Here is a 16,330-nt window from a genome sequence, read left to right as displayed (position 1 = left end):
GATTTCACATTCTTAGAGAGATTTGGGAGAGATTTGACATACTTGGAGAGATTTCACATACAAAAAGAGATTTGGGAGAGATTCCACATTCTTAGAGAGATTTGGGAGAGATTTCACATACTTGGAGAGATTTCTCATACAAAGAGAGTTTTGGGAGAGGTTTCACATACTCAGAGAGATTTCAAATAGAGATAGATAGATTGAAAACGATTGAGAGAGGTTTCGAGTGTGGCATTTGTGAGTGTCCGGCTTCGCAATGCAAGGTCCGTAAACATTGTTAAGCCTTGTTTAAAGATCTTACACACTCCCGATGAGTATGCAACATTGTTTTATCGGTTTGGCTAGCCACGTACCACAAATTTTTTTTTTTTTTGGTTAAGGAGATCTAGATGTTCGCACTTTTTGATTTATGATCTCTCATTAGAATAGAGAGTTGTGTAGAAATTTCATAATGTAAATTCTAGTACCCAAGGGAAAATTGAGTCAAACGGTTTGACTTGTTGACTTTAGTTGACTTTGACTTGATCGAAATTTGACAGTTGTCACATCATTCCCCCGTTAGAGGTAATTTCGTCCCGAAATTTGAATTTAGACAAGGAGTAGGCATGAACAATCGAGCCCAGAAGTGAGGATACTTCCTAATCGACTGACTCACACGCTCCCGTGTGACTCTAGGTCCTTGGTTAGTATTCCAGCGAACTTTCACTAATGGGAAGTGGTGTTGTTTCGTCCGCTTGACCTCTCGGTCCATGGTCACTATGGTTCTTCCACGAAGGTAAGGCTCTTGTGGAACTCAATCTCGTCGAGGGGAATTGCAAGAGTCTCGTCGGATAGATACTTCCGTAAGTTCGGGAACGTGTCGTGTAGAATGTACTTTACCAAGCTCGTGGGAGTAGATTTAAGTAGCGAGTTATAGGGCAGATTCTGATAGAATCTCGAAAGGCATAATTATCTGGGGCATTGGCTTTCCATGTTTTCCGAAGCGTACTAAGCCTACCCAGAGTGAGGTTTCCAGAGGAATTTGGTCTCTTATTCTGGAGTTCTAAAGGTTTCTTCCTTTTGCTTCTCTTCCCAATCAAGGGTTGCTCCCTTCATGGTCAAAGTCGTAAGGGGGTTCTGTAATTTACGAGAAGTTCCAAAGGAACTAAGACGGTAGGTCAGCGAGACCCGGAATTTTGGCGTATTCCTGCTGACGCCTTTTGTGTTGACTGTTTCTCAACGGTTTTGATCAATTGAAAGAGTCCTTAAGGATTTCCACCTTGATAATGATGTTAGGAATTTGAGTCCTTAATTCTAAAACTCGTATCTAGACAACTTCGGGTAAAGCTTCTCTGATCGTATTGCTTTCGCGGTTTGTTGCAGCTGCTCTCCTTGGTTTCCTTCTTACTACGAGGGTAGATAAGCAAGTCATTTACAATGACAATGACTAACGGATCCTAGTATGAATGGCATAACCTATGAATACTGCGAGCGGGTTGGTCCCATCCGAGGGGTATCGCTACGAACTTGTAGCGTCCACATTGAATTTGGAGGGTTGTCCTCAGTCATCCTTCTCCAATGCTCGCGACTGGTGATATTTAGATCTCAGGTCCAATTTCGTGAAGGGTACTTCGTTCCTCACGGTTGGTCAGCCTATTCGTCTATGTGAGGTAGATAGTAAAGGTTTCTATTGGAGATATTTTCGGGCCTCTGAAGTTGATGGAACCACGAGCAATTTTCCTCTCTATTTAAAGAATAAGACCGGAGTTTTTTTTTTTTCAGGGTGAGAAGCTTGGTTCTGCAATTTCATTGTTGAGTAGTTCGACAGGTTTGACCTGACAGTTTTTGTAGCTCGGTAGGAAGCATGTGGGTTTGGTTTGCGCGACTAGGCCTTTTCGGATGGTAGGACATTTACTCGCCCCTCTGGGCAATATTGGCTTGAAGCTCATGGCTGGACTCGTACCACATTCGTCCCAAGCTTCCGTGCTTGAACCTTGTCTGCTACATGCGTGACATTCCCAAAGGTCTCCTGTAAATACTTGTGATAAGGTTTCGGGAAGTATAACACTCCTCTGATGCGTGTTTTGGGGTTCCATAGCAAAAGATGATCCGTAGGTTCATGCGGGACGTTTATGAGAGACGAAGGTTTCGATGTTTGGGGGGGGGGGGGGGGTTAGGTGAAAGGTCCTTTTGTAGACGTTAAATCGGGAAGTTGAGGGCTATATCAATGAAAATTGGATGATGACAGCAATATCTTTTCAGATAACATGTGTTAAGCTGTATTCGCAAGAAGAGATCACTAGAGTTATAGAGTATCTTGTGTTTCTTTTTAGGGTGATCCATTTTGTTTGATGTTATTATTACTGTAGTTGATTTATACCACAACGTCTAGCACTGGTAATGGGTGTGTTTCGATAATCAGTAATGATACTTGGCACTGTGATCCCTGACAGGTATCCCTATGATCGAACGGTATATGAACCTCGTATGTGATCTGATGTTGGTGAAATCGTCGAGTGGGTGGCCCCACTCAATTCTTACTACTAGACACGTAATAGGAGTCAGGATGAAATTATTTGTTTCAAGACTCCAGTATTTTGATTATAATTAACCCCGATGTATGCACAAAGTCATCACATCTTACATGTAATGATCCTAAGATCATATATGAATGACTTTGGTTTGAATTGAACGAGAGAGTATTTTAACTACTTTTAGGAAGACGGTGACTTTATCAAGCATACCAAATTCATTACAAATATATGGTACTTAAACGTTTTTGCCGTTGGGAAACATTACAAAAGTCCTAATATGGTTCCTTATTACCCTTGCTGGTTCGTTTGTTATGCTCCTCCGCTTTCCCTGTCATTCCTCTCAGTTGGACAGTTTCTCTTGAAGTGTCCCACTTCGCCACATAGGAAGCACACTGGAATTACTTTGGTAATGGGTGTTGAAGTGATGTACTGAGTCAGGGTCCTATAGAAACGGGTGGTGTGCCCTTTCCTGTTGCAGTTTTTACAGTGCATTTCTCGACAAGCCCCATGGTGATGGAAACCACACTTGACACACTTTGGGAGTGATCCCTCATATGGTCTGGCCGGCGTATGGGTGGCAGACCCTGTGGCCAGTGTCGAGGCATGTGTCGTGACTGCTGTTGTAATGGTGGGGGTGGCCATAGGTTGTTGTCTTTTAGTGGATCTTTGAGATTGGTGGCACTCTTTCATGTTCCAAAACTTTCTCTTCTTGCTCGTAGGTTTGTGGCCCGAGGTATTTTCGCTGGCAGGCACCTGTTGGTGCTCCTGATTGTTACCACAATCTGTATTGTCAGTACCGCTTCCACTCCTGCTGGCGTTGTTAGCGTCAAATTGCGCCATGACGGCTGTCACGGCTGCGTGACTGCAGCCTGAAAAGTAGCAGCGTCTATCTGCAGAGTTGGTGCCTTACTAGTTGGTTGGTTGCCTCTTGGTGAAGACATAACTCTGTTTCACGATGAAAAACGTCTTTGTTAGTGGAAATGATTATCTTAAGTGCATCCTAACGATTTATATTTACGCATATAAATTTTTGCACATTACTGTACTATTCCTAGTGTTTCCGCTAACATTCTTGAAATGGAGTTACAGCAGTGGGTAGGGGTAGGTTTCATATGGGCGTTAAGCTTTACTCATCTTAGATTCATGTGTGTCCAAACACGCTTGGCTGAGGAGTTTTGATGGGACCCGGTGTATTAGTGTTGGTATGATCGCACCCATAAGTCTATGAAGAAGGAACTTCTCAACAAAATGTTTAAGGGTGAGATGATAATGAGTTTTTAGAATGGCTATACGTCGCGAGTTTCTAACTAAGTTTTATCTTATATCGGTTTGTAACGTCATTCGGTCGTTAAGGGCGTTCTGAAAACAATTCATAACGGGAGTCTTTATATGGTAAACCCATGATTTTTTTTTAGTAGTTTTGTATCCAAGTGAACCCTTATACTTGACCCAAGCTAGGTCCTTATTATGACCAATTGATGTATGCTTAGTTATATAATTAAGGCTAAGTAGACCTTCGAGTCTGTTAGGTATGTCCTAAGCCCATCTTGTTAATATGACTGTAGTAATTTGGGTTTTGGTGAAATTTTTTGACCTAGATGTAGGTTTACCTCACATCTGTGCATGGAAAAGTTTTGATATCAACTAGATCCCTCGTTTAGTATGACCGCTTAAATCCCAGTGTCGTGCTTACGCCTAGAATAGAGTAGCACCAACGCATACTCACGAATCTAATTTACAAGGTCTTGTGAGAGGTATGAACTCTACTTACGACGATTTGTCCCTTGCGATGCATGAGGCAAAGTCGATGCACCTTGCAAATCGATGCTTGGCTGCAATCCTCCTCTCCTTGAATGTTATGTGTCCACCCCGTTACTCTCTTACCTCTGCCTGAGTGGTGATAAGGTCCTAAATAGAGAGTTGGTCTCCGAAATAGTAGTCTCTTTCCGAGTCTCGGGTACGTGAGACAGTAGGGCCTGTAGTAGCGTGCAGTTTCCGAACTCGGGTTATAGTCTACCTGCTTTAATCCCCGATGTTCGCGATCTGCCAGGTCTTCGCCGGGAGGGCTCTGTCAGTCGGTCCCCCGTGGTTGAGGTCATAGCACCCTCGTTGATCTCCACATGGTGGTTGTTGTCATTGTTGTCGACATTCAACCCTCGATCACGATTGCCCAACGGGGCACAGGTTCGATGTAGTCGAAACCGTTCGCGGAAACCCTTGCTATGCATGGAGGATTGATTACCTCTGGTTCCGCTTTTGATTCTCCTCATAACCATTCACCCCTTCTCAGGTTCGGATTGGGAAAGTAGGGGTCTTCCAGTAAGTAGGATCTTGCTATGTTGTACTTGCGAGAATAAGAGTGGAAGAGATAATTACTAGGCGTCTAACTCTATAATTAATTACTTATAGGGGTGATCCTTATTAGTTACTTCCATAATGACATAGTCCACATCCAAACAAGGAAAAGGAAGTAAGGCAATGACCACAAATTCTAAGTCTATGATTTCTAAGTTATATAATATCTTAGGGTATCCACTTAGGGACTATAGATCTATTATTAAGGATCTATTTAGTTTTAATATAAGTAATTATAATAACGCAAAATACCCCTATGGTATTTCATTGTGGTAGTGTTGGTAAGTTTTTAGACTTGTTGCCATATCACAACCATTCTTGGGCATGTGCTAATCACTCCTCGGACTAGCATAGTTGATCAGGCTATGCCACTCCCAAGACTGACCATACATCCCCGAGCTTACCTGTGATATCCAACAATCATTACTTTTGTTTTGTTCTAGAATGATGCTGACCTTAGTATGTATGCATGCCTGTATACTTTTAATAAGAAACTACTTATTTCTAAAACTGTAGTTGTTTTGAAAACTTTAAATCAGAGACTCTAGTCCCAATGCATTTATAGTTTGTATATCTTATGTGGTTCGATATACTGAGTTCACTATAAACAATGCTCTGATACCAATCTGTCACACCCCCAAACCAAGGATGGCGGAAACGTCCGGGGGTGGAGGACTTCATGTAGAGTATCACAACAACGAGTATAATAGTGCTCAAAGTAAATACAACCATCATAAATATAATTGAAAAAGTTACACCAAAGTATATGTTTACATGATTCAAATCAATTACATTATGATACAAAATGAACTGTTCGACGATTTATCATCCCATCCTCAAAACGTGGTTGATTTCCTGTTTCACTGAATTCCTGAGAATACAAGTAGTTTTTGAAAAGTGTCAACACAAAGGTTGGTGAGTTCATAAGCTTTTGACAGTAAGAGTTTGAAAATCGATCTTTGTAAAGAGATGTATGTTACCAAGAAAAATCCAATATTTTCTTTATAAAAGTTATGTAATGTAGTCTTATAACCGAAGACCAAATGTATAAGTAACCTCTCTTACTAATAGAAAATGACATGTGTTTAAATTGACATAAACGCGCTTTAATTAAATGAAATTCCCGTAAATTCTTATGTTTGTTAATACTTTATGTATATGTAGTCCTAAATCTCAGGACCGAGAAAATAACAAGTATTGTCCATACTTAAAGTTATAAATGTGGTTTCAAATGATGTGTAGTCATAAATACCAAAACCGAAAGTATACAGTAATATCTGTACTTATTGAGATAAAAAGTGATTTTAAAATCGACATAAAACCCATTTAAGTTTTATAAAAATCCTGTACACTTCATGTATTGTTATATCCCTATGTGAGTCGCTAGAATCATACTATGACTAAATGAACCTGCCACGACGTTTCTCAGGCATCGTAAAACTGAAATGGCATTTGTCACCCGTAGACCTGCAGGTCCCACTGTAGCTAGCAGCAAGGTGTGGGGTGTCAAACCCAATATAGATCTATACACAACTATCACGTTCTCCCTCCAGGAGACTCTGATTATAACTAACAGGAATTTATATCCCACACTCGGACGTACGGAAAGAGATTGTCTCACAATTTAGGTTAACAAGTTTACGAGTTGTGTGCGTGAGTGTAAAACCTTTCTGTATGAAATGTACCCTTTTTGTACGTGTGTGTTATGTGATGTATCATAAACTATACCTATTATGGTTTTATCCAAAATGTTTGTAATTTATAAGAACTCTTTTATGAAAAAGCGTTAGTGTTATGAAATCTATTAAACTATGTTTATTATAGCTTATATACGTGTTCTAAATGAATGAATAATCTTATCATGAATGACTTATTTTCAGTTTATGATGATAAAATTTACAAAGAAACACATTCAATACTTAGAATTTATTATTATACACTTTGCTCAACATAATACAAAGTGTTATGAAAATTATATGATGTTAACTAAATTAGACCTTCCTGCACTGTTTTAGAAAAGCCATAGAAAAATCATACGAAGTCAAAAACTAAATCCGTAACTTCTGAGAGTTCCCAAAATGTGTCTAGTTTACTCATAATTTTTATCATGATTTTTAATGATCTTTAAATTGGGTGAAAAGGTCCATAATCACAGACTGGTCCGGATTGGTGTCTGAAATGATAGGCAGTTTCGTAAAATTCACCATAAATTGTAGAAAAATCGTATGGAGATGTGCAAGTAGTCATTTTAAAGCTAAGAACTTGAACTACTTGCACCTAAAACAGTTTTGAAAACAAAAATGTTTAAGTCGTCCAAAACAGTCCGTGAATGGAGTTGAACGTTTCTGATGAAGGCTGTTAGAAAAGTTTAGTTATGTTCCTGGTATTTTAACTTGTATTCCCCCCTAAAAACTTGAGAAAACATGAAAATGTAGGGGTATGAACTCACCTTGAGTGATTTCAGTAGATAAGTGTTGAAGAAGAGAAGTGTTCAACCCAAGAACACTTAAAGAATCCCTTGAAGATTCGAAGCTCTAACACAAATTTAATGGAGTTTGTGTAAGATATCCATGATTTGAGTGGAAATAATTGAGATAATCATAAAGAGAATGGATTATGCTTACCAAATGTGGAGGAAAAACTCAAGATCAGCCCTTGAATCTCGAATTTCTAGAGAGAGAAAGTGAGAGAGGAAAGAGTTTGATCTTCTTGTGAAATGAGAGCAAATGAGAGAAGTGAGGAGAGAGGATGAATATTCAGCTCTCAAAAACGTGGGAAAGAGTGATGATTGAGTGGAAAGGACATTGATGTGACCTAGGTAAGGTGGGGAGGTGTGGCTGGTCATAGAGTGGGTGTGGGAGTGGTTGCTTGTGTCATAAGGTAAAACAAAGTCAACACTCTACCTCTTTGTACTTTACTCACTTGCTTTTATTATTTAAATAAAGATTTTTATGAAAATATGATTAAATTGTGAATATTTAGGGTTTATTATGTTAAAATATGATTTTTGGTGAAAATCCCGTGTTAAAATAATTAAAAACGGGCCTTAAACGTAAAACTACGCGAAAACCGAGAGAAAATGAGTTCCCAGCGAGACCTCTCGGTCCTAGGCCGAGGTTCGGTCCCTAGGCCGAGACTCGGTCCATGCTAAGGATTGTAGCCGGAAACGAACAGAGGGAAACGAAGGGGCGAGGAGGCGAGAGGAGGCGAGGAAGCGAGAGGCGAAGGCGAGGGTTCGGTCCGGAGATAAAAGGCGAGAAGTCAGACCCGAAATGAACCGAATGAACAGTAGTGAACAGTACCTTCGGGTTCGGTTCTTCCTTTTAAGCGAGGTTCGGTTCCTTGCTCTCGGGTTCGGTTCCTTGCTCTCGGGTTCGGTTCCTCCTGGGCGAGGTTCGGCCCTGAGAGGACCTTCGGCTCAGGAGGGTTCGGTTCCTAAGAGGGGTTTCGGTTCCTGAGAAGGGTTTCGGTTCCTTAAGTCCGTTTTTCGCGTAGACTTCCGTTTTCGGGCTGTTTTCGCCAAATTCGAGGGTCGGGATGCCCCGAGTGATTATAGAGAGTGGGGAGAGATTTCGAGAGAGATTTGAGAGAGATTCCACATACTCAGAGAGATTTGGGAGAGATTGGACATACTTGGAGAGATTTCACATACAAAGAGATATTTGGGAGAGATTCCACATTCTTAGAGAGATTTGGGAGAGATTTGACATTCTTGGAGAGATTTCTCATTCAGAGAGAGATTCTGGAGAGATTTCACATTCTTAGAGAGATTTGGGAGAGATTTGACATTCTTGGAGAGATTTCTCATTCAGAGAGAGATTTGGGAGAGATTTCACATACTTAGAGAGATTTGGGAGAGATTTGACATTCTTGGAGAGATTTCTCATTCAGAGAGAGATTTAGGAGAGATTTCACATACTTAGAGAGATTTGGGAGAGATTTGACATACTTGGAGAGATTTCACATACAAAGAGATATTTGGGAGAGATTTTACATTCTTAGAGAGATTTGGGAGAGATTTGACATACTTGGAGAGATTTCACATACAAAGAGAGATTTGGGAGAGATTCCACATTCTTAGAGAGATTTGGGAGAGATTTCACATACTTGGAGAGATTTCTCATATAAAGAGAGTTTTGGGAGAGGTTTCACATACTCAGAGAGATTTCAAATAGAGATAGATAGATTGAAAACGATTGAGAGAGGTTTCGAGTGTGGCATTTGTGAGTGTCCGGCTTCGTAATGCAAGGTCCGTAAACATTGTTAAGCCTTGTTTAAAGATCTTACACACTCCCGATGAGTATGCAACATTGTTTTATCGGTTTGGCTAGCCACGTACCACAATTTTTTTTTGGTTAAGGAGATCTAGATGTTCGCACTTTTTGATTTATGATCTCTCATTAGAATAGAGAGTTGTGTAGAAATTTCATAATGTAAATTCTAGTACCCAAGGGAAAATTAAGTCAAACGGTTTGACTTGTTGACTTTAGTTGACTTTAACTTGATCGAAATTTGACAGTTGTCACAGACTAGACTCGCCGAGTCCCCTTGGCCGACTCGCCGAGTCGGTTACTTACTCCTCGACCCGGATCCCACTCGGACTCGCCGAGTTCCTCCTTGGACTCGCCGAGTCGTCCCTTAAAAATAGGGTTTTCTTTCCTTTCTTGGCCTTCCAGACTTTGGGTGTTACAGTAACTGATGCCAAATTGGGGCATTCCTATTTCACAAATTGAGCACTTTAAGGCCATTGGTAGCTTGATGTTAAAGTCCATATAAATTTGTAATCATGATATATCCAAATCCTTTCTAATATGACATTGAGAGTTCAATTCGATATGGAAGATTCATACTTATAATGTGAAACTTATGCGACTGTGAAGTGTAGTCATACTTTAAGAGGTTGCAGACTTATTGTTATAATAATGAGAGGATTAGGATATAAAAATTTTATAACTGTCTCATGTTGTATTTTGTAAGACGAGTTTATAAATTTGTATGTATTTTATCTTTAGGTATTCAAACGGATCTTAAAACACCCTGATTCTTGAATATTTGAAATGTGTAAGACACTAAAATGAAAATTCAATCGATTCGAGGTTTATTCAGATTATTTACACTAACATAGGAGATGATTGTTCAGGTTGTTAAGTGTAATTGGAATTAATACAAATGTAAAATGAAATTATTAATTATATTATAATACAAGTTAGAAGGTGTGAAGTGCACATTTTATATAAGATTAATTGGATTCCATAACAACAAATGACGAGGATCAATATTGGCTCCTTACTAGGTCCTAGGTAGCAAGGTCCGTACCCTGATGGTGGTCCTGCTGACCTGTCAACGTACAAGGTACAAGGGGCGGCACCCCAAACCTTTTGTTATTTTGAATTTAATTGTACCGGGAAAAACAAGATTTAATGACCATTTTATGGTAAATTTATGGTTAGTCACTTTTAAAAACCATGAATACCCATTTCATATCTACAATTAACCACCTTTTTTTTTTTTTTTTTAATGTACGGCCTTTCCAAAGAAAGGCAAAGAACGATTTCTGGTGAATCAGGTTTTGGCTTTTATTTATGTCTATTTGTATATACCGGCTCCCCAAACATTTTTGCAGCTCTATTTTTTGCAGATAAACAGACGCTATGTAATAAAACTTTCGATCAACCAAATAAACTTGGAACTTAAATATGGTTGGATAGGTGAATTATGAGGTCAAATGTTTGGGGTTTGGCTGACATGAATCTGACCACTCAACCGTCGATCTCGTGATGACATCCGATTGGCCCATTATTCGGCGGCCGTGGGATCACTGACCTTATCCACTCTTCCCTACGCTTCCACCTTTAATCTATTTTCTTTAAAATAATATATAATACTAGTTGCCACCATTATGGGCAATGCATGCATCAAAATATAATATATATTCTCCTCGATGCTTGTGTCCAAAGATCATATAACACCCCCATTCTTTCCGAATTAGGAAACTTTTACTGCATCTCCATCTCCATCTCCCTCAACCTCCATGGCAGGCCCCAACGACGAACGCTTGGATTTTGGGAAGATGGGTTACGGGTATTTAATCATACTTTATTCATGTATTTTTGTAATCTGCTGTGTAAGTATAGTCTGTAAGTTCTCATGAATTTGCCATTTGTGTTAGATGCAAGCATTATCGAAGAAGATGTATGATTCGAGCTCCTTGTTGTAACGAGATATTCGACTGTCGTCATTGTCACAACGAGGCTACGGTACGATTACTCGATTACTTCGTTTTTCATGCGATTTCTGTTGTATTCTTCGATTTAAGTGTTTAGATCTCACGAATGTTTGTTAGGGTTTCGAAGAAGAGGAACTTTAGGGTTTATAGTAGCTTGTTGCAGATCTAATCGTATGGATTTGAATCGATTCAATCTCCGTTCTGATTGTATTCTGATTTTCTCTGTTTATCCCTCAGAATATGTTGAAAAATCCCTACGATCGCCATGAACTTATTCGATCCGATGTGAAACAAGTACGCTCCTTTCTCCTTCATCATCAGAGTTGCGAATATAATAAACCCTACAATCGACTGAAAAATTTCATGTTTGTTGCAGGTGATTTGTTCAGTTTGCGACACAGAGCAGCCTGTATGTTCCATTGATTCGATCTACAAAACTACAACAATTCCTTTCTTCAATCACTAAATCGTTTCTTTCATTTCCACAGGTTGCTCGTTCCTGCACAAATTGTGGCGTCAATATGGGGGAATACTTTTGTGAATTGTGCAAATTCTACGATGATGATGTATGAAATTCCAAACGATTTGTATATCTAAATCTTGCAAGTATGTTTTCGTTTTACTGTTGATAATCATCATCATATTGCAGATTGACAAGGGTTTGTTCCACTGTGACGATTGTGGCATTTGCAGGTTAGTTATGATTGTATTTCAACGTTTTTGTTCATCAGATTGTTCATTGCTCCATGAGTCATTTGATTTATATAGTTCTTTTCGTGTTCAGAGTTGGTGGACGTGAGAACTTCTTCCATTGCAAAAAATGTGGTATGCCATAGAGGGGTGATTTTGTAATTTGAATCTTGCTCAATGTTAACGGACCGGACTCACGGCGTTTTTGAGTCGAACCGGATTTTGTCAACCAGTTTGGACCGGATTTGGACTGGTTTGAATGGACCCCTTTTTTGGACTTACTTCGAGTCTTTCAGCTTCAACTACACTTGTTTTTTTTATCAAATCAACAACCGGAAAATATAACACAGTTATAACAATTAACAAAAAGTCAAAAACATTTTGTGGACTTTAAATATTTGTAGGTATCACCAATTTTCATTTATGTTATTTTTATTATTCTTTTGTATAAACCTTTGAGATTAAATTAATATAACTACACATTGTATATTTATAGTACAAAATAAATATATGTTTGGTCACGTAACAACTAATTTATTTTTTAAGACTTTTAGTTTGTTATGTCTGACAAACAAAAAAAATAATTTCTAAACAGACTTTGAAAAAAGTTATCCCCACTATCGTTTTGACAAGCTTAATTTTTTGAAAAAAAAATCTTTTAAATATATTCTTTATTAAAAAAAAAAAGAAAAAAAACTCAATCTTAAACAGCTCATTTTATATATCATTTTATATTTTTCGGTTAGTTTATCCGTCAGTTTTATCAAACTTTATTTTTCATCAGCTTATAGTTTTTCAAGTATTGGTCAGCTTTTAGTCAGTAAATAATAGCTTTTATAATTTAAGTAAAATAGATATCTATATATTTATTAATATTTGATCTTATATTTGGAAAACTTAATACAACAATGATAAATATAAACAAATTCATATAATCACATTTATATGTATTCTCTAGTTGCAAAGTTATTTGTTTTTGATATTTCATGACCATTGCTTTCCTAGGAACTTGCTATTCTATTGGTTTACGTGATAACCATTTATGTGTCGAAAATTCTATGCGACATCATTGTCCCATATGTTATGAGGTTTGTTTCTTTTTCTCCTTCTTTACCTTTAGTTAAAAGTTTGCATAATTTAATATTTAATTGCTATGACTACATTTACAGTATTTATTCGACTCGATGAAAGACACTGCAGTTATGAAATGTGGACACACAATGCATCGTGATTGTTACAACGAGATGATAAAACGAGATAAGTAAGTATTTTTGTTACTATTAATTATAAAATAAACTTTTTGTTGTAACTTTTTTAAATTTTAAAACAGATTCTGCTGTCCAATATGCGCCAAATCCATTATGGACATGTCTGCAACATGGAAGATGATTGATGAAGAGGTTGGTCTATCAAATTGACTCTCATGAGGTTTCATTATTTGGGAGTAAATTACAAGTTTGGTCCCTGTATTATACAAACTTTTGCGGTTTTGATCCAAAAAAATTTTGTTGCAAATTTCTCTTGTTGTTTCATTTTGTTACCGATTTGGTCTATAACCAATGCAAATTGATCATTTTTCCCATTAATGTAATAATAAAATGTAAGTAATAAATGGTTAAAGTTAATAAAAAAACTAGATAAGGGGCCAAATAGACATATTGTTTCAAATATAATCAATTCTTCAAAATCTTCTTATTCTTTTTCTTATTTGATCATATTTGACATTTATACATTCATTTCGCAGATCGAAGCTACTCTAATGCCTGATGATTACAGACACAAGAAGGTACTATCACATCCTTTGTGACTTTGCACTACTTTTGTTACAACAAATGAGCCAACTTTTTTGGATGATAATGATTATGAGGGCATTCACGTCTTTTGCATACGATGTGAAATTATCTAATAAAGACCGAATTTTTCAGGTTTGGATACTATGTAACGACTGCAATGACACTACGGAAGTTTTCTTTCACATAATTGGACAGAAATGCCGCCATTGCAGATCGTATAATACACGGACGATTGCGCCCCCTGTTTTACCACAAGAATGACCGAAACGCCCCTTGTTTGTCTCGTATTATAAAATAGGTTGATTTATATACCTCTATATATTCTATATTCGCTATACTTGCGGAAAAAAAAATTATAATTTAAAATTGCTGGATAGATGGTTTTGGAGTGCAAGAGAAGCACTGTTTTCAGCCAATTCTTCCTCCACCTGTGTGGATTGAAGTAGCCCTTGCTAAGCAACTTGGGTTGTATAATAGATTAATAGTAAACATGTTCGCTTTTGTTTGTTTTTTCTTTATAATGTCAACTTTTTTAAGTCGGATCTATATTATGAATATGAAAATCTCAAAGGAACTTAAAAAAAAACTATTGATTTTGGTGTTCTGTTTTAATTTTCACTAGCATTGTTATGTCAAAATGACTGGTTTTGTATGCTTGTTAATGTTTATATTGACTAGCTTATAAACTATAAAGACTGTAAAACTAAATTCTTAATTTAAGTGTAAACCAGATTTAATGTTTTCATGACCAAACCCATTTATCCAATTCTAGTATTTTTATATTTTTCTCATTGAAAAAAAGAAGGCGAAATTACACATTCATTACAAATAGAACCCGTTACACCAAAGTTGGTTAAACATTTTGTGCTTTTAAAGCTTGAAGATCAAATTACATATCATTAACCTGAATATATAGATTAAATTCAGGAGAATCAATGCACACGTTGCCATTTATTTACACTATTCGACATATATATCAACAACTATACACACAATGCATTATATATTTTTATATATATACACACACAAGACACATAGCAACCTTCCTCTAGCTTGATGTTTGGCATGACCAAGGCGAGGAAACCGGTTTAGCAGCCGAAATCTGAACACGTATGACCTCATGAATAGCACCCCGATAAAGCACATCAAGAACTTGTTGTTCTTTCATCATTGCAAGATCTCTTAAAGAAGCCCTTCGTGAAATCGACTCATCACGAAGCCTAAATCCATACAACCACCTCCCAAGCTTCCACCATTGAACACATATTTGTCGATCACAAATCTTTGAGCTATTTAAAGCTTCCATCACATCATCCGCCTACAAATCGTATCATCAACCTCATTTATTCAACATATTCCCATAATTTCGTTAAAAATATAATAACATAAATTTGGTGATGTTTCTGTAAAGGGATTGGATATTGTAAGCTTACCGGAACTCCAAGCCATGCAATAGAGTAGTGCAAACCAGCCAAATTAAGCAAAACATGAAGATTTTCTTTGAAAAAGAACAACACCACATCTCTGAACCCAAATTGCATTGAATTCATGTTTTGCATTGCAACCAAATAATGATTAACCTCAACGGATTCTGATGAAATGCATTGGTCCAAAAAGGCAATAACAGCATCGGCTTTACTAGCCATTTCATGATGTTTATTAACATAAAACCCCCTCCATCCCTACACTCGCACATAAAAACTCTTCACGTTAACAAATAAAATTTGCTTAATGTAGCATCATACATTTCTTTCATTTGCAAATACGAGTTTGCATTTTAAGAACTGATTAAGCCACCAATTTCTTAAAAGACTTTTCGTTTAATTGTTACTGTATTAGAGCATAATCAACCCTCAATAAACCATTCAAGTATATTTCAAGTCAGACAAGCGACTATCTATGGAAATGAAAATAAGGATAGACCTTCAAATTGGAGTCCAAATGCTGTTGTTGAAGTTGATGGGGATTGAATTCAGGAACAGAAGAAGATTGTTCTTTATCGAAACCGAGGGCTGGCCATCGGTCTCTGCATAGACCCGCCCATATATGATCGGACCCGCAAAGCTCCCGCCAAAACCGAGAGCAACTACCCAACGAACACAAATCCAATTCCTTCAGACCCCAAATTGAATTCATAGAAATTTCCCAAAATCAGAACGCAATTCTTAATTCGTAATTTCTCAAAGATTAAAAAATCGGACAAATAGGGCTATGAAAGGAAGGAGATTAGCGAAAGAAATCAACAGACCTGAAGCAAGGAAGCGATTTTGAAGGCGATATCGCTTGGAACCCAGTTCTGTATGGATCGATTGTTCATATCTTTTGTTAGTGATTTTGGTTTCTTTAGGGTAGATTGTTGAGAGGAAGAATCAAAAGAAATAACATTTGGGAGTGGGGATGATCATGTGCGATGCCGTCATCACATAAATTTCTGCTGCGATTGCGTGGAGGTGTGTAAAGCAAGAGAAATGCACGTAGCAAGTTAATCTATCCCCCTTTTATTTTGGTATGAAAAATGTGCAAATGTCAACCATTTAACGTATTTAGTAATCAAATTTGATTCTATAAGCCTTTCGGGCAAAATCCATAAAAGATATAAGTTAAAATAAAATTTTGATTTTGACTCTATGGTAATTTTTTACAATTAAATTATTAAAATCAAGAATTTATCAAGGAAAATCTAAGAGATGCAGATTAGAACGCAAATTAATAGCAACGAGATTTTATGACACTATATGTATAGATGCTAATTC

General features: G+C 37.4%; 2 protein-coding genes across 2 annotated transcripts; one reads left to right on the top strand and one right to left on the bottom strand.

The window, feature by feature from the left end:
* The first annotated feature begins 10,790 nt into the window (after positions 1–10,790).
* On the top strand, positions 10,791–14,123 carry LOC111906145 (E3 ubiquitin-protein ligase MIEL1). Its single transcript, XM_023901906.3, has 12 exons — positions 10,791–10,949; positions 11,038–11,125; positions 11,332–11,388; positions 11,471–11,503; positions 11,583–11,660; positions 11,744–11,787; positions 11,879–11,919; positions 12,790–12,872; positions 12,954–13,045; positions 13,115–13,184; positions 13,529–13,570; positions 13,710–14,123. Exons 1-12 carry the CDS (start codon positions 10,900–10,902, stop codon positions 13,836–13,838), a joined length of 807 nt encoding a protein of 268 aa, XP_023757674.1. The 5' UTR covers positions 10,791–10,899; the 3' UTR covers positions 13,839–14,123.
* Positions 14,124–14,426: 303 nt separating this feature from the next.
* On the bottom strand, positions 14,427–16,086 carry LOC111906049 (uncharacterized). The gene is made up of 4 exons (XM_023901820.3): positions 15,826–16,086; positions 15,501–15,689; positions 15,011–15,259; positions 14,427–14,895 (listed from the first exon to the last, which is right to left on the bottom strand). The coding sequence occupies exons 1-4, from the start codon at positions 15,892–15,894 to the stop codon at positions 14,626–14,628; spliced, it is 777 nt and encodes a 258-aa protein (XP_023757588.1). The 5' UTR covers positions 15,895–16,086; the 3' UTR covers positions 14,427–14,625.
* Between the last annotated feature and the right edge of the window lie 244 nt (positions 16,087–16,330).

The sequence above is a fragment of the Lactuca sativa genome, chromosome 5 (genome assembly GCF_002870075.4).
Source record: "Lactuca sativa cultivar Salinas chromosome 5, Lsat_Salinas_v11, whole genome shotgun sequence".
Lineage (NCBI taxonomy): Eukaryota > Viridiplantae > Streptophyta > Magnoliopsida > Asterales > Asteraceae > Lactuca > Lactuca sativa.
Note: the sequence above shows the minus strand (reverse complement) of the source record. Positions and strands in the feature narration are given on the sequence as shown.